This window comes from Phasianus colchicus, chromosome 11 (genome assembly GCF_987193195.1).
Source record: "Phasianus colchicus chromosome 11, bPhaCol1.hap1.1, whole genome shotgun sequence".
In the NCBI taxonomy this organism is placed as follows: Eukaryota; Metazoa; Chordata; class Aves; order Galliformes; family Phasianidae; genus Phasianus; species Phasianus colchicus.
The window spans coordinates 14,239,856-14,263,110 of NC_143446.1; the positions used below are offsets into that span (position 1 = coordinate 14,239,856).

The 23,255-nt window shown below is 47.3% G+C and overlaps 1 protein-coding gene across 9 annotated transcripts in view; it reads right to left on the reverse strand.

Moving 5' to 3' along the window:
* Positions 1–7,785, reverse strand: part of CADPS (calcium dependent secretion activator) — a 174,218-nt gene extending 166,433 nt beyond the window's left edge. For 4 of the 9 annotated variants that reach the window (XM_090148364.1, XM_090148363.1, XM_090148362.1 and 1 more), the window contains exon 1: positions 7,317–7,784. In XM_090148364.1, the coding sequence (XP_090004490.1) occupies positions 7,317–7,688 (372 nt within the window). In that variant the 5' untranslated portion in view covers positions 7,689–7,784. Of the gene's footprint in view, positions 1–7,316 lie in introns of all 9 variants that reach the window. The other 5 variants (XM_031606364.2, XM_090148359.1, XM_090148358.1 and 2 more) reach the window with 2 other exon arrangements.
* Positions 7,786–23,255: the final 15,470 nt, after the last annotated feature.

Below are 23,255 nucleotides of genomic sequence, written 5' to 3' on the forward strand. Positions count from 1 at the left end.
TGAATTATGCAAGGCTATTAACTGCCTTATTATAAGAGGGAGCAGCTGTGCAGGCTGTGGGGAGGAGACATGCAGTTGCAGAAGGGGCAGCCTATGGATGTTCAGTGCCTGAACTGCAGTAATGGGTCTGGTCCTGGTGCTCTCTCACATCCTGCCCCAAACAATTACTGCAACACCCCATGAGCCCACAGCACCCCACACAGGAGAAAAAAAAACAAATCATTTTATCGATGGCAGACCAAGAAACAGCATCTTGCTGAGCAGTTCAACCCAGGAAAGTGCCACGCAGTTTGGGCCACCTTACTGGTGAGCTGCAGAGAGCCATGGGCTGGTGAGCCAAGCCTGTAACACCGAATCTTTGCAGAGCTGACATCATGCTTAATAGGTGTGCTGAGGGCACAATGTACCTATAGGCTGAGAAAGCTTTTGGTACAATTTCACATGAAATATTAATCTCTCTAGTCAATAGGAATGCTATTAGGATGGAGTGGCTGGGCTGTATGCAGTTGGGAACAAAGTAGGTGCCTACAGGGGAGGCACAGATTGGTATTAAGGCCAGGTTTATTTATTGTATATATCATGGAGCAAACATCAAACACCACGATTACGTTTACTGATGATTCAGAGTCGTGTGGGCTCCTCAATACACAAGAGGAGGTCAACAAAGTCTTGGACAACTGTGAGCAAGCAAGCACCTCGGGGGATAATTAAATTAATTCAAGCTATGGAAATGCCACACAACAAGGCTAAATCATAGAGCAAATAACATTAGAAAGGACTTTGAACTCTGGGACAACATGAGACAAACGCAGGCTACTGCTGGCTCCCAGGTACAGATGCAGTGTGCCAGGTGCCATGCAAGCACAAAGCCCAAATCTATTTTAGCTATCAGAGAGAAAAATCACTAATAAAGAAACCCCAGTGGCAGCAGTTGTGTGTTCCCAGCCCAACACACACGGCATTGGAGAGGCCACAACGCACAGGAACAGCTCGTGATGCAGCAGCCCTGTGTACGTGTGGTTGCAAAGCTCCCAGGAGAGCATGGTTGATTTGCAGCACCTGTGACACCAACAGATCAGCATCATGGGGACAGAGCTGGTGTCACCACAGCATGGCACCCTCCAGCTTAAAAAAGTGGTTTGGAAGAACACAATTTCCCACCAGAACCCAAAAAGCACAGGCAGCCTGCATCGCTTACCTGCCACTAATTGCCAGAGCTGCACTGAGGAGCCCTGCCTGACGCAAGGCAGCTCCCATAGCAGACACCAGCACATCTTATCTGAGCCGTCTCACCCAGCAAAGGAGCCCCTTGCTGGGGACAGCCCCAACAGAGTGCTGTAGCGAGACCACAGAGCATCCAGAGCAGCAACATGACACAGGAAAACAAGTGAGAAGTGGCAGTCACACAAGGCCCTGAAGGCAAGGAGAAGATGCTAAATTTGATGAGGTTGAAGAAGGGAGCCAAAGGAGGAATAAATAGAGCTAATGAGAAAACAAGGCATGAGCATTCAAAAACCTTTAACACACTGCTAAACAGCAATAAAAAGGCAATTAGAGTTCCGAGATGCATGGAGGGTAATTGCATGCACTATAAATAGGGGATGGGAAGACTGTCCCGCTCAGCAGGATCTGATTCACTTTTGGGGTGACTTCTGTGCAGACAGGAAAATTCTGGTGTGAGACAGAAGCTGAGTTTACAAAAAGGAGATTACAGAAAAAAAAATCTATCACGTATCTCTGCATGAAACATGCATCAAGCAGGAGCTTTGCAATGGGAGGCTTCAGAGGTCTGAGCTTAAGGAACTGGAAATAAAAGTCCAGCAGCAGAGATGCAGAATAACCTTAGAAATGGAGGTGTAAAATGATCTTTTCTCTCTGGTTATCCTCCTCCAGCCCCCCTCACCCTTCCACATAAGCTCCCACCTGGGAGCCCACAAGCTATCTGCACAGCCCTAACTCCAGCTAGGCCTTGGCCACACACCAAAACAACCCCTCACTGCCCCAGCAGCTGCACTGCCCCAGCTACCATCAGCAGATGGGCCCTGCCTGGAGGCCCAGCTGGCAGAGGGTGGGCCGGGGGCACCCTGCACTGCTGAGCCCGGCAGTACAGCTCCAGCTGAAGCAGCGCTCAGTGTCCTTCCTTCATCCTTGCATCGTCACCATGCAGGTAGCGAGGCAGCTGGTTCCTGCTGCGTCACCCCATTAGCTTCCTTCCGAGGCAGCGATGAGTCTGTAATCTCTGATTACAAGGGTGGGAGCAGTCAGCTAAGATGGAAGGTAAAGCTTGAGGCCTTGACAGCTCTGTGCTGGCAACACGCAAAGCTGAACCAGGAAAGGATACGTAGCATCTTAGAGAAATTTCCCTTTGGCTCAATTTTCAGCTTGTATGATTCTCACATCACCTCCCAGTACCTAAAACTCCTCTATCCAGACACAAGAGCAGCAAACCCTTCCCAATGTAGAAGCAATCAGCTGGTGAGACCTCAGCTGGGAGAGGAGCTTGCTTCCAAGCTCAGGCAATGCCAAGTAGAATCACCTGGGCCTGGAACATGGTAAATTTCCCACTGAATTCCCCTGCAGGCATAAGCACACCCTGTATGCCTAATCAACTGCAAACATGTCTCGCAGCTAACAAACTTTTGTACTTACAGAATCCACTCCCAGTGCTGTCCAATCCAGCTCAGCGTGTATTCAGGATCAAATTCAGAAGTCACAGCTGACATGATGCAGTTCATAAGGCATCAGTCCAAATCGTGTGAGACTGGACAGATTTCTATAAGCCACTTCTTAACAGATAGCCTTTTTTTCCCACCCCCTAAAACTGCCTAGCAGTTAACAAAGTTAACTAAGCTACTCCCTCAGGATCCCTGCCCAAGCAGAAGATATGCTGCTCCATGCAGGTACAGGACCAGATCCAGTTCACACCCAGAGACACTTGTCCTAGATCATTGCATCTGGCTGGAAATGCCACTTAAAAAAGGAGCAGAGGTGGAAACATGGAGTCTAGCACCCATAGACTGTCTCATCCTATTCTAAAGGCAATCAATCCTGTCTTTGGGAGAACATCACCCTAAATCAGCTCGAGTGGCCACTGTGGGACAATTAGCAAGAAATCCTGTTTTGCCAGAGTGCTCGTACAACACGTGGTCACATCAACACCAAGTCCTGCTAAAGGCAGTGAACTAAGCAAAACTAATCCTGGAGCATGACTGAATCCAGGTTTCATTAAATTAAGCTGCTAACACCTGGGTGTGGACAGACCACTCTGAACTGCAGGATGAAGCACAGGGCTTGAGAGTCACGACTTGTGTGTCAGGGCGGCTTTCCACCTACTCTTATGTCAGCTGAACTACACAGCTCATGGTGCATCCCATAGCGATGGGTCATGATCCAGAAGCCTGTATTTGTCACACTGCTGGAAGTCCAAGCTCCCCATCCTGCTCTGAGACAAGCAGGCTTTGAACCACGGTAACTGTGAGCACTGCATGGCTTACCCCAAGCTGAATAAACATTTGTAAGACATCTTGACTCAGGTGTTTAAATTCAAGAAAAAGTCTGACTTGTTTATCAGCCTGAATCACAGGCAGACAGTGCAGAGTACGGTCACTAAAAGCACTTTTTCAACCAACAACTGCTCACTCACAGCAAACTCAGTGACAGCACTTACAGGTGGTGCTCATAGCGATGCCCACCCGACCCAGAAGAACAGCCAGGCAAGGCAGAGGCAGTCTCCCAAGCTCTGCTTTCCCTCCCGTGTGCTCCAGGCTGTCCCAGAGCAGGGAACGAGGCCACCTTCCCTTCTATCTCCATTCCCAGGAGGAAAGACAGCTGGGAACAAAACCCACCTGGCAGAGTTCCACCCATCCTCCTTGGTGACAAGTCCCTTCTCCTAAACTCATTGTTCTAATTAACCTAGATTTTTGGAGACATACTACAGCAGAGATCACTCTGAGGCTGAAATCCTAGTGCTGCCAAAGCCACTGGCAGAACTGATGTTGACACCAACTGAGCAACAGCTTTATTGATCAATACCATATCTATTAAGCCTCGCATATTAATCACATGTACATAACTAAACGTAAGCAGGATGCTTACCTTGTACTCCTATGGATTAAAGTACTGGCAGCAGCTAACAAGGGGTTGCATTCATACATTGCTAGTGCCAGCACTGTGATGCCTGGGTTCCTATTGCTGAACTGCACTAAAAATTAATTACTCTTTCAGCTAGCTAAAGAAATACATATGGAAATGACTTGTAGACCACTTCCCACTTAGGTGAACTGAGCACGAGTGACTCATAACTTGTCAGAAGGAATTACAAACCGTGCAGGAGGCAAAGTGCTTCGGGGAGAGTAGAGTGTCTAGACTATGCAGAGCAAGGCTGTAAATTATACTTTCTGCAAACGATGGGCTTTAGCAGGGGTTGCATGATCAGATGATTCCTCCCCTCTGTCAGTTCATAACATCTCTGGCCTGAGAGATTGAATAATTGAATCATTGGTCCAGATCAGGAGCTGCAAAGTTTTACAACAGCCGAAGACCAAGCTTCCAGCCTATTTAATTACCTGCTTCCCGATTCAATCAGCTGCAAGCGCATAAATAGCCAAACTATGGCAAATATTTAATATCAGCTAGAATTAAATTAAGATAAGGCACTGGCAAAATAAATGATAAGTGTTTTAACTGAAAATAATCATTTTCTGTGGATTCCAGACAATTTGTTGAGCACAGCACCCGTGTTCTGTTCTGTGCTGCTAAGGAGCAACGAAGGAACGGACAGAAAGCAAGAAAAGTATACCATCTGTTTTCCTCTCCTGGCTGCAAAGCTGCAAACCCCACAGCTCCGAGGGCTCCCTGGGTCCAGCAAAGCAGCTCCCCCAACAAGTCTCACCACCACCTGTGACCTGAGTCTCAGCAGTCCCAGGACGACACGTCAGTGGTTCGAAGAGAGTGCAAAAACAGGATGAGAGCAACAACTCAACCCAGGAGAGTGAAGAAATATGTGATTATTTAGAATGCTGTGTTCATTTTACTATGATCCTAACAGTTGCAGCACCTGTACGCGTGCCAAAATGGCAGAAAGGCTATACTTTAAGATGCACTGTCACAGGTTTAAGAGAGTTTGACCCCACACACCTGCTCTGCACTAAGCACACTGCTTGAATCGGTCACTGTTCAGCAGAGCACAAGCTTAAGCTCTTTGCTACTTTGCAAGCACACCTGACACTGCCTGCAGGCTTTCACAAGGACCCAAACAAGCTCCAGTGATATACAGCAAAACTGCTATTTCCATCCTGGTCACATTTGCATCACCGACAACAAAACCAATTGGCCTCTCTTCCATCACTGAGATGGAAAAGGAAGCTACAAAGTGGACTCAGCAGCACCGAGTAGCTCAGCAGGATGCAGTGATCTGCTATTTGCAGTGCTATTGGGTTTGCAGCAATACACAAAGTTCTCATTACAAAGACTAAACCCAGCAGAACCTTCCCAACAAAACTCCGTGCTCCGTGAGGGGGAACGAGTCCCACACGTGTCATCCTGGGGTCTCCTGCAGGCTGGGAAAGGAGGGATGGGGTTTTGGCAGGAGGTCAATAGAGAGAGGAAAGCAGCAATCACATAGAGCCCATAAGGAGCACTGGCAGCGCTCTGAATGACTTCAGTAGGAGTCAGGCTTAGGAACACGGACAAGGATTTACTCCCAGAACCTGGGACAGCTGAATATGGGAACATACAGGAGAAGAAAACCCAGAGAAATCACCATTAAAAGGCTGAATTCAGTTTGACATGTCAAGGTAAATTTAGCTTTCCAAACTCCATTTAAGGACCAAGTTTGTGGGGAGATGCTAAGCCCCTGCGAGACATCCTTTTGAGCTGTATTTATAAAGAAGCCAAGCATCTTTCCCACATTTAACACAGAACAAATTATTTTCTCCCCAGGTCCTACACACCTTCTCCATTCCTTTGAGCCCTGCTGCCAGGTCATCAATTTTCCCATTTCTTTGTTCCACCTGCACATCCCTCCCCTGTCTCCCACTCCCTCCTGTCACTGCACAGCACAGCACTGACCTCACAGCTGTGCCTCACCCTCCTTCCCAGCCTTACATCCCCACACCAACAGATGCTGCTTTTGGAAAAACTCCTTTCTGTCCTCAGTGCACTTTCACGTGAGGAACAGCTGCTGGGTTTGTTTGCTCGGATCCCTCCAAGACGAGGAATTATATAAACTCCATTACATTCTCCTAACATGAAGAAGTTAGGAAGGAAACAGAAGTCAAAATGACTTTGAAAATCCACAACTTGCTGAAAAAAGAGTTGTAAGCAAAAATCGTGTATCAAAAACTCTCTAAACCTTGTCATATCTTCAGCCACATGCTTCCTTCTCACAAAGCAGATCATCAACCTTCCAGCAGCACCAGATTGTCCTATACTGCCTTTACGTGCAGAACGGATACACTTCCCTACCTCCGTATGTTCAAATGACTAATAATAGTCCTCTGGTGTAGCAGAGCTGAATGAATGTCATTCCCATCGATACATCCAGGAGTCTCCCTGGGTATAAAGGTCATTTGTGGAGGCAGGATGCTACCAAGACTACAAAGGCCATCTATGAAACTCAGCTAAAACCGGGAATAAACAACAGCCGTCCAACCCCGAGCTGCGTCCCACCACGAAGGAGAGTGGGCTGTGTTTGCTGGGATACGTCTGCATCCCGGTGCTGCAGAAACTTTTGTCTATGCTGGTGAGCACAGCCAGTTCTGTGTCAGCCCCGGTGCCCAGATGAGGGGCTCCTGGCACAGCTCGGTGCCACTGTGCCACATGCAGGGAGGACATCGCGGCAGCTGTTCTGTGGCAAAGCCCTGCTGTCACACTTTGCCAAGGAACGGGGGAGCACACGCTGGGAGAAGTTGGAAGGAGGCTCTCCAACTCCTTAAGTCAACTCCCAGAGAAAGGAACTTTGCAGTAAGCGCAAACTTGCAGACTCCTTTTGCAGGAGGACGAGGCGCACGCCATAAACGCTATTTGTCTCCTTTCAACAACCTCCAGCTGGCCAAAATCCCGGACATCCCCAGTTCCCATATTGCATAACCAGAAGCGGTGCCCGGGCGGCAGCGGAGCCGCCACCGGGACGGGGCCCACACGGGGCCAAGGTGCCCCGCGCCGGGACCGCCCTTGGGGCGCCCGGGGGGCGTCGGGGCCGGGAGCGGGCAGGGGGCGGCCAGGAGAGCCGGGGGGCAGGAGGGCGGCGGGGGCACAGCGCCGCGAAGGGCGCCGGAGGGCAGGAGGACGGGGAGGGCAGGGCAGCACCGCGGTACCTTCTGCTGCCGGCGGGCCATGTCGGTGGGCTGCTTGGCGTTGAAGGGGTAGGCGATGCAGCGCATGACGAAGACGTAGAGCTGCAGCTTCCTCTTCCTCTCCTCCTCCTCGCGCTGCAGCCGCTCCAGCTCATCCTTCTCCTTCTCGCTGGCCACCGACGGGCTGGGGCTGGCGGGCCGAGCCGCTCCCCCGGCGCGTCCGCCCGGCTGCAGCCCTCCGCCGCCGCTACCGCCGCCTCCGGGGCCGGGGCCGGGGCTCTCGCCGGGGCGGCTGGGCGAGAGGCGAGCGGCGGCGGGAGCCAGCGGCTCCTTGCCGCTCTCCTCCTCCACCAGCTCCTCCGACTCCTCCTCGCTGGACGACGGGTCCAGCATCTCGGCGGTCGAGGCCGGGGCCGGAGCTAGGGCTACCTCGGCTCGCTCGGCGCGGCTCTGCCCGGCTCCGCTCGCCGCCGCGCCCGCGCGCGCCCCCGCGCCGCCCCGCCCTCGGCCGGCCCCGCCCCTCCCCGCGCCGCGCGCACGGCTCGGCGGGCGCTGGCCGCGGTGCTGCACGGCTCGGAGCGGAAAGGAGAGGAGAGGAGAGGCGGGAGCGCCGCGAGGGAGGGAGCGCGCCGGAGGCCCCGTTGCGCATGCCCGCTGGGGGCCGGCGAGGTGCGGCCGCCGCCATGGCGCTTGTCTCAGAGGGGCCGAGAGGAGGCCGCGCTCTGCGCGTCCCCACGGCCACACGCTGACACCACAGCGTCCTCACGGCCGTACACCGGCACCACAGGGTCTCCACAGCCACACACGCTGACCTCGCGGCGTCCCCATGGCCGGCACGCAAGGTCGCGCAGGTCGTGTGCCCATAAATGATGCTGAAGGTCTTTTCCAGCTTTGGTGCTTCTGTGATTCTATGACAGAGTGACTGGGTTGGAAGACAACGTACAGAGCATTGATGGGCTGATCCTAGATCGGTCTGCCCAGGGCCCCATCCAACCCGAATCATTAATTAGCACTGAGGGACGTGGTTAATGAGCATGGTGAGGACTGGTCCCCAGTTGGACTTGATCTGCAAGATCTTTTCCAACAGTTACGATTCTATGATTTGAAGAGCTAGACAGATTTCCAGGAGCAGCTTTTGGGGATGAATCAGTGAAGACACCGCGTGTGTTTGATACTTTAATTTTTGGTGCTTTCCAGATCTGATTGAGGCTTTGTTTGCTTATACATGCGTGTTTGTGGTGGGTGGCTGCTTTCAAAGTTTGTTTCTTTTTCTGCTTAATTAGTAGTGCTTCCACTGGAAATGTCAAAACAGCCACCACCTGTTCCACATGTTGGTAAATGGCTGTCACTTCTCAGAGGAGGCAAACGCTGATTCTTGGCCATGGGGCGTTTTGCTTGGCCCCTGAGCTCTTACATCACTAATGTGGTGACAAGAACATCTCGAGGATCTCATCCTTTGCAAAGTTCTTTTATTTTTTTTTAATTTTGCATTTTTTTATATACTATCCATCAAAAAATTTCTTATTGAGTCCATTTGTGCCAACTGAAACAAAACAAAACAAAGCAAACAGAATTAGTGTCACTGGTGTCTATAATGGTGTATGTAATTCCACAACAAGAGTTTGGGATTTTCAAGAAAAAAATGTGTTTCTTGTATTGGAGAATGAAGGCATTTTTTCCCATAGGCACAGTCCCTCGTAGTTTAGGGAGTAGATGTTTGTGAGCTGCATCTCCATGTCTTCCCTGTCCCAGATGTGACAGCAATGAAACTAAGATGATCAGAGGAAAATAGGACCATTTTTTTATGAAAGGTTTTCTCTCAGTGGTGAGTTTTGATGTTTGGTTCAGTGGCTGAAAGTACTGAGAAGAAATGGAATCATTGGGAATAAAAGCAGCTGGGAGTGACAGAAACAACTTTTGCTGGTAGGAACATCACAGACATTGCCTATCTTTCGTCAGAGACAGATTGACTCTTCTGACAGATTGTCAGAAATGATTTCTTAAATTAATTGATGCAAAATAGATACACACAATTGCTTCCCTCCCTTCTTCCAAAAAATGTTCTTCTTTGGGAGCTTTCAGAATTATATTTATCTTTTAGTGGGTGAGATTTTGCTCACTGGATAATTTTGAAATTGGATATGCTTGACAGGGTCTGGCTAGACATCAGGCAAGGATTAGGTAAGGTTCATGGGAAGTGCTGCTGGTCCAACGAAGCAGGGACACACGCCCCTTACAGCAATTGTCCTGGTTGTTGTATCTGAGCATTCAGCATCAATGTTTTTTTTTTTTCCTATATAAAGGAAAGAACAAAGTCAAAAAATCTCAGGCCTCTTACTTTCTGTTTCCAAATGCCATCAGGCATTGTTATCCAGAGATCTGCACATGCCCAACTCTCTCTGAAACATCTCCCAGTCACAGCTGTTGACATCCTGCTACAAAGCAGCACTACTCTAGCAGTGCCAACTGCAGGAAGTATCCCCTTTGATGGCAAAAAAGTAGTAGGACTTTCAAATCTTTCAGTGTCAGCCTCACTGCACCCATCTTTTTGACACTTTTGCAGGAGCTAAGGTGGGTTTGGGAATTTGGGAGATCCTAATCTGCACCCCATCTCCAGTTCCATTGCTGCAAGGGTGGCATGACGACCTTTTCCCTCAAAGGGAACTGCAAGGTCTCCTGTTAAAAATAAAATGGCATGGAAACCCCAAATTTTGCATCAAAAAGCATGGCTGGAGACAGCTGCATGAGCCAACAAAGCAGCCTCACTGTAGGCACTGTTGTCTGCATCACACGGGAAGAGAACAACATGAGTGGAGCCATCATGGAAATTATGTGTGTGTAACTTCCAGTGAAAATATTTCATTGTGGGTAATTGTGTAATTACCCATTATGAGTGGGTTAATGTAGACAAATGAGAGCATTAGCTAAGCCATTTCTGATATTATACTGGTGTGCATTTCTGTTTGTCCAGGACATGGTTTGGGTTAAGAGGATGCAGAATGTTGGGCAGTTTGCTTTCAAGATGCAACAGAATTGCAAAACCCAGGGCTCTTTCTGGCCTCTCACTTCACAGCAGGCTCCAGATCTGCCCCTATCTATTTGTTCCCAGCATCATGAATTAATTGCTTCTTCTGAAACACGAATAATTGCCTAATGATTTCCAGAGTGCCTACTTTTCCATCTCTTTTGCATCTTCCAGTAAGAGGAAATGCACCCTGTGTGGAAATACCTGAACTCTATGCCTGCTCCTGATTACAGGACAAATAGGGAACAGCACATGCAGATGCACCTGGAAGTACCTGCACCATCCCAGGAGGAAATAATGCTGCACACCTTTCATGGCTGGAGCCTGGAGATATCAATTGGCCTCCGATCTTGGAAGCAGCACAGGCTGATGGATATTTGAAGTATTTTGTGAATGTTTCAAATTTATTTCCATTTTGTACAGCGTAAAATGGAAGAGTCTGCTGATACTAGAAGAAATCACTGCTGTAGCATTTGTATTCCTCTCCGTTTATTCCCATTAGATGGGAGGAATCTGTGTAGGTAATTATTTGTAGAAATGACTGTAAAGAAAAGCAGAGCTGAAGCCGAGGCCTCAGCATTGCAAAGGCCGTGCCTGTGTACAAGGCACTGCCACATACTGCCTTTGAACTCAGGCTGGCAGGACAGAACTGTGTGGAAGAGACCCTCCAAAAGAGTAAACTTCATTTATAGCTACCACTTGGGAGAGCTTAACTGAATGGCTCCCACAGGGAGGCTCACGTTTGCATGAAAAACAAACAAACCCGCTCTCCTTTTATTAATCTCTGTGCCAGGGCTGAGCCTGTATGTTTATGAAAGCTGGAAGCAGTTAGCACCTTTGTAAAACATGCATGCGCCAACTGCAGCAAGTTATGGAGATGGTCTAGGAGAGAAAAGAGAGGAAAGTGCATCCCTTGTGCTGTTTACTACATCAACAGCAGTCCCCCTTTAGGCACATGAAGTCCCTTGCACTGCACATAACAGTGGGACTGGAAAGCAAGGCGTGCTGCTGCTGCTGCTGGGTGCACCTAATGGCTGCAGCTCTGCACCTCATGCGCTGCTACCTCCTGTCCAGCTCCGACGTTTCCAGACAAAAGTGCCTTTCTGCCTGCAGGAGGCAGTGCTACAAGGTGTGAGGGGCCTTGGTGGGATGCAGGATGAGCTGATTTCGAGTGGTGAAGACATGGGCATGGTGCTGCCCAGTGCCAGCCCCTGAGCAGTCAGACATTGCCTGCGGGCTGCTGCTCATAGCAAGTCCAGGAGTCACACATCTGTGAGCATTTGTTCTGGCTGTAGCTCACCATGGCCCCGGCCCTTTGGCAGTGTGCCGTCAAAACTTGGAGTAAATGTTTGCTCAGCTGAGCCTCTCGTTTTGGAATTGTAGATTTGTGATGCAAGTCTGGATTTTGTATAGTAGCAGGTGACACGGGAGGGAAAACAAAGAGCCAAAAGAGATGGCCAAAAGTCTGCCTAAATACAGAAAGATCTCCCAGCTCATTCAAATGGGAAAATTCAGCACAACTGAAGAAGAAGAGGAAGCACTAAGGGCCAGCCTTACTTATGCTGTGCTACAGGTAGTAAATGAAGTCCTCATTTACTACCTCTTCCTGAGGACTTGCTGTGATGTCCTTGGATGCTCACAGTGAGGACCTGGATGCTGTGCTCTTTGCAGCTGGGTACATTACAGAGCAGTGCGAGCAGGAGGTTCCAGCAGCACGTCCTTGGTTCAGGCATAAATAGAGTCTGGTCTGCAGCTACAGAATGCCACAGTGAAACACTGCTGCTTGGTGCTAATGCTAATTTACAGGAGGGAAAGAGAAATCCTGGTATGACTGAGGCTCCGGTTGTTTCACGGTTTCCTAAAATAGAACAGAAAACAATCCCCGTTTCTTGGTAACAGTGTTATATAGATTACTGTGCCTCCCAAACAGAAGGCCTTAAAACGGTGCTCTTTTCACCCCTTTGTGCACACTCAGCTAATATTTACATTGGGCTGCTGGCTGCAGCCGGAACAGGTGAGGGCAGGGAGGATGCTGGCCTTGTTCAAGCTCTCGACACAGTGATGTGTGATGGGGAAGGTAGCACAGCAGACTGGCTGTGGCAGAGGCATGCCTGGCTCTTGCACTGGCCCCAGCTGCATCTCAACATTCCTCATGCTGTTACATTCACTCAACCCCCTCCCTGCCCTGTGCATGGATCGTTACAGCAAAGGGCTCCCTGATTTACAACATGGGCAGTATATTTTGTCTGTCTTTTGCAAGTTGTTATCCCAGAGGGCAGCCTTCCATCTCCTTCATGGTGGGGCAGGTGGCTCATGATACAACTGCTTCACTGCAGACTTGTGCTGGAAGAGGACCTTAGGGACAGCACTCATGGCCTTTGTAGCCAGGGAGTTGCTGCTACAAGCCACCTGTCCTCTTTGTGAGACTTCTGGTCTAGCTAGTGCTGAGCACCCTTGGTATTTTGCAGCATCCCCGCAGCCCAAAAGCTCTTGAGTGATTTCATAAATTGTCCCCACAAAGCCTGTGGATGTGAGGGCGGGCAGCAGCAGGGATTAGCAAATACATTTCCTCAGATCACAAGGCAGGTGAGTTATCTGCATCCTGCTCTGTGCAGCTGCCTGCTGGGGAGGAGAGTGGTGTGCCCCACACCATGCTGCCAGGAAACTGGGGCTTGCAATGAGGTCACCTCCTAATCTATTTATGGGTCATGTGTTTGAAGATGCTTTGGGAAAGCATGCCAGCCTCTCAAAATGTCTCCTGAGATGCTGTTTGCCTGTGTTTCTCCTCTCAGAAACCTTCCCCTCTGAGGGTGCTGTGTGCTGCTCTCTAGACCTGAGAAGCATCTGCAAGGAAATGAGAGCTCCTGCTGCAGCCAGCACCAGGAAAGAAGGGATAAAGGGCGATGAGAGGCACGTCGTGGCAGAGGAGAAGAGGTTGCATTCTCTGATAGCATGACACAAGAGAAGGTAGAGATGTGCTGCATGTCCTGGCCCCATGCCCTGCTGCTGAGGCTGGGGCAGTGCCCACTCCTGCTGGGACACAGGACATCCAGGTTCTTGGCCCTGGCACTGGCTTGGGTTTTTGCAGCCACTTCAGAGGTTTGTTACACCTGGTGTTAAAATAAGCAATGCCAAATTAGTCTCACCCAGTAGGTCCTGAAAGAGGACAGACTCGATGTCTGCAGCTACTCAGCAAAATCCACCAGCGAGCTGCTTATCTCCACTTTCTGAACAGACTGGCAGCATCACATCCATGACAGGTTCAGCACCAAAACTCTTTCCAAACACCAGTGAGCAGATTGTAACAATATTTTGCTGCCCAGTCAGCGCTGGCTCCCAGCTTTTGAGGCGTCTGTAATTAAAAATGACTGAGTCTTATTGCAATAGGAGGAACAAGGAGCTCTATTAAATGCACTCTACTTTGCTAGCCCAGAGCCTGGAAATAATTGCAGCTGATCTATTCCAGCATGCATAGGGCTCCTGCAAAACCTGGGATGGATTGCTGCTGCCATTCAGTGTCTGATTTCCATCCCCAAGGTGGCTTCAAGTCAAGGTGTATTTGCTCAGTTTTGACTTTCCTGTAGTAGTTTTTCTGCTAGTCTTTACCTTTCAGGAAAGCAACTGGAGAAGGTAGTAATCGATTTGTAGCAATTACACTCTGGCTGAGTGATTGCTTGTCTGAATGCACATCCTCCCACCGTTAAGGAAATAACTCGTCATTTCTCATAGGCTTTGGGGTGTTTTTATTCTGGAAGGGCTGATTTTACTGGTTTGCAAAGGATCACTAAGAACTTTCAGTTAAAGCTTTTTTCCCAGTAATTATGAACCCTCGAATCTCACTTTGCACGAATCACTTCCTCAGGTTTACAGAACTGACGAGATGGAGCTCCTATGGGGGCACGAATCTCACTTCTTATTAAACAGCACAATCATAATGAATGCCTCAGAGTCACCACTTTTAAATAAACGCATTATCAGTGCTGCAAAATCTATGTGAATTAATATGTAATATCAGTAAGTAGGACGCTCGAGCTGTATTTTAGGCACACAATAAATATTTAATGATTTCTGTTCCAAATTTAGTGTGAAAGTGATTTAAATGCACAGCATGCTCCCTGCTTACATATCAACAATTCGACAACAAATACCAGCCGGCTGCTCGTGTGCTTCCTGGAGATATACCACTCCCATGCTGCAGAGCATCCACGCTGGTGGCACGGCTGTGGCTCACAGCGCTTGGAAAGTTATCTGCTATAAATTCAGCAAAGGACCAGCTCAGACTTGGCAGGCAGACCGGATGCTGCTCATAAGGACTTTGCTGTTGCCATCAGACAAGACGCAAATAACATCCAGCTCCATCCAGGAGCTTGGCTGGTGCTGGCAAGAGCAAAAGAGATTGTAGAGCAAAAGAGATTGTAGCTTTTCTGACTGAAAGTTCACGCAGCTTGAAAGAGGTGGTATCTCCTTCATATTTCCAAAATGTTAGTGAGCATGTTGACCCAAATAGGGCACGCTGGGAGGAGAGTACTCAGGTTTTCTCTGGTGCTGTTCAGGAATTGGTGGATTTGGTTAAGTTTTCACTGAGGAATTCCTCTTTGCCAACTCTAAAACTACATTTTTCAGTTATTCACACTTCACTCCTCCTGCTGTGGGCTTCCCAGACAGAAGGAAGCAGAAAGCTTTGTCTTATTAAATATCCCTGTGCAGCCACCCACCCTGAGCTGGGGATGTGCCTGCCAGGATGAGATGCAGCTGCTCCAGGCTCATCGGCAGATGCAGCCCAAAGCAGCACAGAGCCCTGATAACATCACAGACTGATAGAGCTGCTGAAGTCTGCACAGAGCAAGAGAATACTGTGGGCAATGCAGTGCAAGTCTGTGCTACGAATGCTCCAGTTGTGCTCATTCTGCACGTTTACTGACTGGGAAAGAAAATTCTGGGTGTATTTTTCTCTTAAAAGCCTATTAACAGAGGAAAATGTTCCTCTTTATGCCACAGAAATCTCCTTTAAGAGGAGGCTGATTTCGCTTTGATTCTTTAATTTACTGACAGGAAAGGTGCTGAGCTGCACAGATTTCAGCCTTCTAAGTAATTCGACATCTCTGTACGTGATATCACACAGCAGCAGCTACAGGACTGCAAGTTTTGATGTAGGTTTTTGAAGCACTGACTTGGATCTCCTCCAAGCTTTTGTGCAGTGTTGGCATTTCCCATTACTCCGCAAATACTTCTGTTGTGAGCAGCATCTTTCAGGTGAGATGCAAATTTTTCTCTCTCTGTAAGAAACTCAATGCTGGGATGATGTCAAGCACTGTGTATATACACATATATATGCACATAAATGAATATTTCTACATGCGTGTTGTGGTGAACGTAATAACAGCAAGTACTGATTTTAAATAACTCACATCCTACTTCCAAAGAATGTGAATGGTTAGATCACTTAACAAAAGGCGTTCTTTTGTACTGTGGTTTCTGGGATTCATGGGAGCATCTTGCTGCCTTGGCCTTGAGTGGTGCTTGGCCTGAACACTGCTTGCAAAGATATTACACAGAAGCAGAAAGGATCACATTTACCAGCAAATCAAGCTGCAGCAGTTAGTCAGCATCACAGGGCATCATTTTTCAGACTGTGGACCTGCTGAGCTGCTTCCACCACCGCCCACAGTCAGAGCATATCTTGTCCTACAGAAAAACCCTGTTTCAGCAGGTGGTTCGCAGCTGCTGGTCTCTGATGCTGTAACATCATAGAGCATCATGGAACAAGGGCAGCAGCTCTGCTCCCCCAGGGCTAACATGTCTTTCCCTACTTGCTCTTACCCAGGGGCTGCACATTTTGGTTCAGGAGAAGCCCAGCTTGCAGCCATGGAGATGCTGGGTCTCCCAAATGCCCACCGGATTCCCATCAGTCTTAATGGGAGTTTCTTACCCCAGGACCTTGTTGCTCTCAGCATATCAATCTATCCCACTGCTTCAGGACGTGTCCTAAACTTCAGGAGCAGTTTTGCAGAGCTAGGCTTCATTTCTGCATTTCTCGATAGGACTGTGCCTGTCGAGACAGAGCTTGTTTCTTCTGAACAGCAGGTTTCAAAGAGCAGGGCTGCACGACAGCCTGTTTGAACAGGCGTTGCTTTATTGGCCTCTCTGGAATAACCTATGGCAAGCTGATTTACTGCAGCCATTTTACTGTGTGTAGACTGGAGGGAGCAGGTCTGTATGCTTCTTCTTCTGGCAGCTCTTTGTGCTGGAGGTGATGATGAATGGGGTGATATGGTCACAGGTGGGCTGGGAGCAAGGTGGAAACATCAGCACTGGGTCTGCTGGGAGCTCTGCTCCTTCACAGCCTCTCCGTGGCTTTTGGGGGGCTGCTGGAGGCAGCAATGGCAGAATGCAGAAGCAAAGCAGAACTGCTTGCTGAATTTCAAATGGCTGGGAAGAATAAAATCAGCTAATATCAGCTCAAGCCCTATAGGTCCAAGCGCAGGAGAAGATGAGGAGCTGGAAAAAAAACATAAACAGCAGAAATTTGTCAGTGGATTCCCCAGTCCCCATAGAAGCCAGAGCTCTTGTCACTTGCACAGGTTTTGTTCTGTGGTCACACAGAACAGGAGTGTCAGGGCCAGTGGGCAGGGATACCCTGCCACAAAGCTGCCTGGCTTTCCCTGCCCTATGCTGGCTCTGCCCAAGCTGAAAACAGAAGGTGCAATCAGATATTTTTTGGCCGCAAGTGATGGGAATGGATTTTCAAGATTGACTGCAGCTTATCTCTGAATCTTCCCCAATAATTCCTGATTGAACATGCCTGCACTTCAACAGTGCCTTGGTTCACAATCTCCAGTCCTGATGCAAAGCTCTCCAGCACGGGGGAGGCTGATGTAGTACACAGCTTATTAAATACTGTCTCTATTAAACATTTTCTGCTGTCTTTTCAGCCTTCCATCTGTTTTAGCTCCCGTTTCATTGCACCACTTTCTGTGAGGTGACTGCATCATACGCTCCCCCTGCATAGTCTTGTGCAGACTTCAGCTGAGCCACCCCTTAAGAGGCAATAAATTACACTGAGGTACCTGAGGAGCTCAGCTCAGGATTGTTCACTGAATGTTCACCTGACTTTCTTGCCCTGTTTTATGTGAAGCACTACAGTACTGCGAGTGCACCTTTCTTTTATATAATTTTTCCTACCTCTGGGATGGCATGTTTCTCTATCTAAAAATATATAAGCCAGTAAAGGTGTCATGTTTATTTCCAGCCGTCTGTCCCTCATCTCTTAAAATTCTTGTGATTGCAGATCAGTGAGAGATACAAAGCTCTCACAGGGCCACTTTCCTTAATGTTTGCTGCCCTTTTCCCCTCTGAAATAGAAAGTGGGTGACTAGGTAAATATTGCAGTTGCACAAGTCCTCTGAGAGCATACAGAGCAGCATCCACACGCTGACTGCCTCACACTCTCTGATATCCCCTGATAATTCCTGTCTGAGGAGAGCTGCTCCTGGTCCTGGTGGTGGAGCTGCATCCCGGCTCCCTTCCCAGGGAGCTCTTCTTTAATATATTCCCTGTCACACTGATATTTACAATCTCTGTCTCTCTCTCTCTCTTTTTTTTAATCATAAAACATGCATTTTCCCAGTGTCTCATCTCCTATTTCTGAGAGCTTCTGTTTCGTTCAGAGCCATTTTTCTTGTCATTTCTCTATATAAATATATTTTTGTTGTTTCTCTCCTTTTTCCTGCACATCACAGTGAGTGCCACTTGCTGTGCCTTACCACGCTGTGCTCAGACAGCTGGCCCTGCTGCTCAGGACTGGATGTTGGACTTGGAGATGGTGACTTGGCACTTCATGGGAATAGCTGAGACCACAGACAGGTCTGAGAATCTCGCGGGAAAAGAGCAATTGCGGCTGACTGTGATTTGCAGGTAGAGAGGGGCACGCTTACCCAGCCTGTAGGAATAATCCATGGACACATCAGAGATGTGTCCATTATGAGATCAGAGAACAAGCCAGCCTCTGGAAATGAAGCACAATGCATATTCTTCAAAGATCTGAGCCTACTCTTCATTTGTTGTCTTTAAACGTAAACCCAAGCACTTTTCTGTATTAAGAAAGAAGTGTTTGATTGCAGCCTGTTAGAAGCTTCGTTAGTGTTCTTGGTGCATGAAAGCTTTAGCTAATTAACTTATGAAAAACTGGTGCAAAAAAGTGTGAGATACAAGTTTAATAATGCTACCCACATCATAAATCTTGCCTTGGTGAGCTACTTAATTTTTCCAACATTTTAAAATCATTTGGAAGCATAATTTAAACTGATGGGGATGAGTGTAAGTAAACAAATCATAAAATTTTGGGAGCAGTTGCCAGTCACAAAAACACAGTAGTAGCTTTGTGTCTCAGCTGTTTCTCTGCTTGCATCAGGTACTCGAGCTGTTTGGGGATGCACAGGCTCAGATTCACACTGCCTGCACAATGCTGGGGCATGAGAGGACTGCACTGCTGAAGCATGCGCCTTTTCCTTCTTTCTTCTTTCCACCTTATTCAGTAACATCATGATATTTGAAGTTATGCATTTGAACATATGCTGTGTCCTTAATAAACTGCACAAGCTTTTAAGTCTTCTGGAGGTTTCAGGTTTTGCAGTAAGTGTGGAATTCAATTTGTAGGTTTGGGGCACTAAGGCAAAGCAGAAGAAACCTCTGAGCTACCATACTTCCCTGTCTCCAGCCCTTGTGCACTGATGGAAACCCCCAACAACAGCGACTGGGCATCTCTCTAATGCTGCTGCAAGCTCCCTATGAGCCATCTGTCACCTACTTTGCTCAGTCCTTGTGAAGGAGGACCATCTCTTGCAGAGATCACAGCACAACAGAAACTTGCAGGCTGTGGTCCCTCTCGTTTTACAGCAGGTGTCTGAAATGTGTCTGTCACATCATGTCTGAGCAGTGCTGAGTGCTCTCCTTGCCTATGAAAGGAGATCATAGGATAGCCTGGATTGAAAAGGACCTCTAAGATCATCCAATTTCTACCCCCATGAGTTCACGCCCTTAATAGAGATGGAGAATAAAGTCTTCAGTGTCAGCAGGGATGGATTGCATTCCAACACCTACTGCATTTCACTTGTTTCTGTGCTGTGCTCAGATACTTCGTCTGATCAAATGTTTCTCCCAGCCATAAAGAAAATCCTATATTGTATCCATAGCATCAAGTGTGTCGATGGAAAAAGCTTTGTCAGACCACAAGATTTGACCCATTTATGTTTGACTTCTTCAGTGACTCTTTACATTTCTGGACTGCAGCCATGCTGACGTTTAGTTCTGCAAGAAATCTCCAATAAAATAGAGTATCTGATATTAATATGATTGACCTGCTGGCCTTGCTGAAGCTGCAGGGAAGTAAGTGTACATTTAATCAATTTTGCTGTGTATCATAGAGGTCATCACTGTGAGTGGGCTCCTGGAGATGCTTTCACTTACTGTTTCTCTATAGACAAGCAGATTTTAGATCCCAAGATGATTTGAAGAATGAAAAATGTCCAACAAATATTTTCCTACAAAAGCTTGTCAGAAAGAAACTTGATGCCACAGATGTGTGCAGTAACCTGTGCTTTGGAAATGTGACTGCTTCCCTGCCCTGGGTACCACGAGCATCTTGGTTCCATGAGCATCCTTTCATGTGGCAGCCAGGCACTGGGGGGAGCACAGTCAGCACTGCTGGCTGCAGAGCAGCTATGGTTGGACATAGCTAAGATTTTGGTCTAAGTAGAAAAGAGCAGCATTGCCAAGAATCTCAATGGTTGACAAATGATAGAATTGCTTAGGTTGGAAAAGATCTTAAAGATCATCAAGTCCAACCACAACTTAAGCATGCTACCCTAACTCTAACAACCCTCTGCTAAATCATGTCCCTGACCACCACATCCAAATGGATTTTAAATGTATCCAGAGATGGTGACTCAACCACCTCCCTGGGGAGCCTATTGCAGTGCTTCAGTCTCTCCTCATAGGGCATATTCTCCAAGCCCTTCACAAGCCTTTTTGCCCTTCTCTGGACCTGCTCCAGCACCTCAATGTCTTTTTTGTACTGAGGTGCCCAAAACTGAACACAGTACTTGAAGTGAAGCCTCACCAATGCCAAGTACAGGGACTTGCATGGAAATGCATGGACTGCTCTAAAAGAGGAATATACTAGTAAGGTTTTACTTTAACCAAGCCCCTTTTTGTATTTAGCAATAAAGTAAAAATAGCACAAACTACGCTTTTTCTTTCTTAACTAAACATATATTTCTGTAACAATTTTAATATAAGCAGACTTGTTACTTGTGAATTAATTATATTTTATCTACTATCAGCCTGATCTGATAACTAACTGGATGGATAAGGCCTACCACTGTCCTGCATTCATTCCTATGGCACCACTTTCTGTGTCATTTGAACTGCAAGTTCCCAGAATTGGGCTATTTTTACATTCTGTATTTATACAGAGCTTTGCATGAGAGAATTACTAGAAACTGTTTTCAACCACGTGACGTAAATTAGCAGGGAACTACTTATTTGGCTGCTGTGTGGAACATGCAGTTATCAAAGTAGGTAGCCAGACTCTGGAAGCCTGAAGCTTCTCAGGAGTATAGCAGTTTACTCTCCATTTACTCACACCCCCAGTGTGCTTTTTTTTTAAGATTCAAACTTTTTTTTTTAAGATTCAAGCAAAATGCAGCGTGAAGGAAATTGATACTATTTGTTTGAAACTGTCTGAGCAAATACAAGGGAAAGCATCACTATCAAAGAAGAGGGAGTTTTCTTCATAGCTTGGTGGCCTTCATCTTCTATTTAAATCACCTATAGGGTGTGTAACCAACTCACATGCTATCCACTTGTGCTGAATTTTGCACTGAGACCTCATTATTTGAGAAAAGCACAGAAACCAGTACAGCTGACCAAAGTGGCCAAAGGGATGCCCCATACCATATATTGTCATGTTCAGCAGTAAAAGTTCAGGAGTAAAGAAGGAGGGAGTGAGGAGCTCCTGCCTGGAAGTGGATGAAGAAGCAAACACAAACAGGGGCTATTGGAGAGATGGGTTAGTGCCAGTAGCTAATTGCCAGGAATTCACTTTGATAGGAGTTTCCTAGGAAGTTAATGGCAGGTGCTGACAGAGTGCTGTGTCTTGAGAAGGGTGAGGCTATGCATTTGGCATCTTGGGATCCTGCATGAGATTTCGTCATATGAACTTCATCACAACCTACCTGCAGCTCAGGCCTCCAGCAGCCAAACCTGAGCAATAATTTGCAGGCTTGGAAGAGATGAGTGCAAGCACCTGGTGGCACAGACTGGTCCTGCATCCTCCTGGAAGGGCCAGTAGGAAGCAGCCCCAGCCTGGAGGCACTGAGATTTCCAGTGCTGAGTAGATGAGGGCTGTGGCAACATGTCTTAGAATCATACAGTTATTTGAGTTGAAAGGAACCTTTAAAGGTCATCTGGTCTGACCCTCCTGCAATGAACAGGGATATCATGGTCATAAAGTCTTTGGGTGAAATAGTTTTGCAGTATTTCCTCACTGAAATCACTGGAGATCATAGTAAGGTGGTTTCAGTCAGACAGCAAGGACTGGACTTGACAGTCCCAGAGGTTCCCTGGGGCAAATCTCTAAGCTTTGTGTATGGATGGCATAAATGTGTCCATAGGGCTGTCATGTAAAACGTGGCTGTCTCAGTGCTGTGATCATGAATGCTACGGCATGTCATATCCCTTCGTACCTGTCAGCACCCACTGAAGCCCTAGAGCTGATTTCAGTCACCTAATGCAAAAACACGTGATATCCTACAAGACAGTCTTTGCTTTCAGACCTCATGCTGACAGGCAGAGCAGAATCATCTCTGAGACAGAGGAGTGGCCGTTCCTTTGGGAGCACAAGATCAAGTGATAATCGTGGAATGCTGGAAAAAATCTCAGATAGTCACATGTCCGTTGGGCTTCACAGCATGGAATAATTATCCAGCATGGCAAACTGTGAGACAGAACTCAGGAAAATCCAGAAATGCCTTACGATATCACATTTGTGCCCCTGAGAGCTCTGGATGCTATGTTGGTGAGGGTTTGCTGAAAAGGATATAGAGATCAGATGAGTCTCAGAGGAACAAAGAAAGGAGCGATGTTTGCATCCAAACAGAAAACAAACAGAGAAGGGGAAAGTTGCAATTAATGTAATTTGGAAATTAGAAATGGGATAAATTAGATAAGGGAAGCAAAAGAATACAAGGGATGGGCTACAGAGAAAAGGGCAATGAGATCTTCAAAACATAGTAGGAATGAAGGGAAGTCAAATAATGTCTTTGGACTATTACCAAATTGAAATTATAGAAATGGCAATAATTATGCAGAAAGGCAAATGTTTTTAATGAGCAAATATTCCTGTTCTGAACCTGAGGAGAAAAACAACCACAAATGATGCATTCCCATCAGATGATGATGATACAACAATTTGCATAACAGCAGAAGTACAGAGGGGCAGTAAGCAATGGTTATAACTGCTGAAGCATCTCCAAATCAGCCATCTAAATAATTTGCATGTAAGGGTTTTTAAGAGAACTTGTTGTTTTTTCAAGGACTGCTAATGCTGTTTTAACATGGATTGTGGGGAACAAGCGAAATTACAGCAGGAGAAGAAAAACTGCTATTTAAGGGAAAGCTGAATGATTTGGATATCTATAGGCCTGCTGAGCTTTGGTCCTGGGGAGATAATGGATCCCAGGCAATGAGGAACAATTGCAGAAATTAAAAAATAGTAAGTGATAATACCATTAATCCCATCAACGGGGGCTGATGAGGAATAGGTCTCCTAAAACTAACTGCATTTTTTTTTATAACAAGATTACAATTTTGCTTAATAAAGGAAATAGTGTTGATTTTAGCTTCTGTAAAATATTTGACTTGGTATCCCACAATGT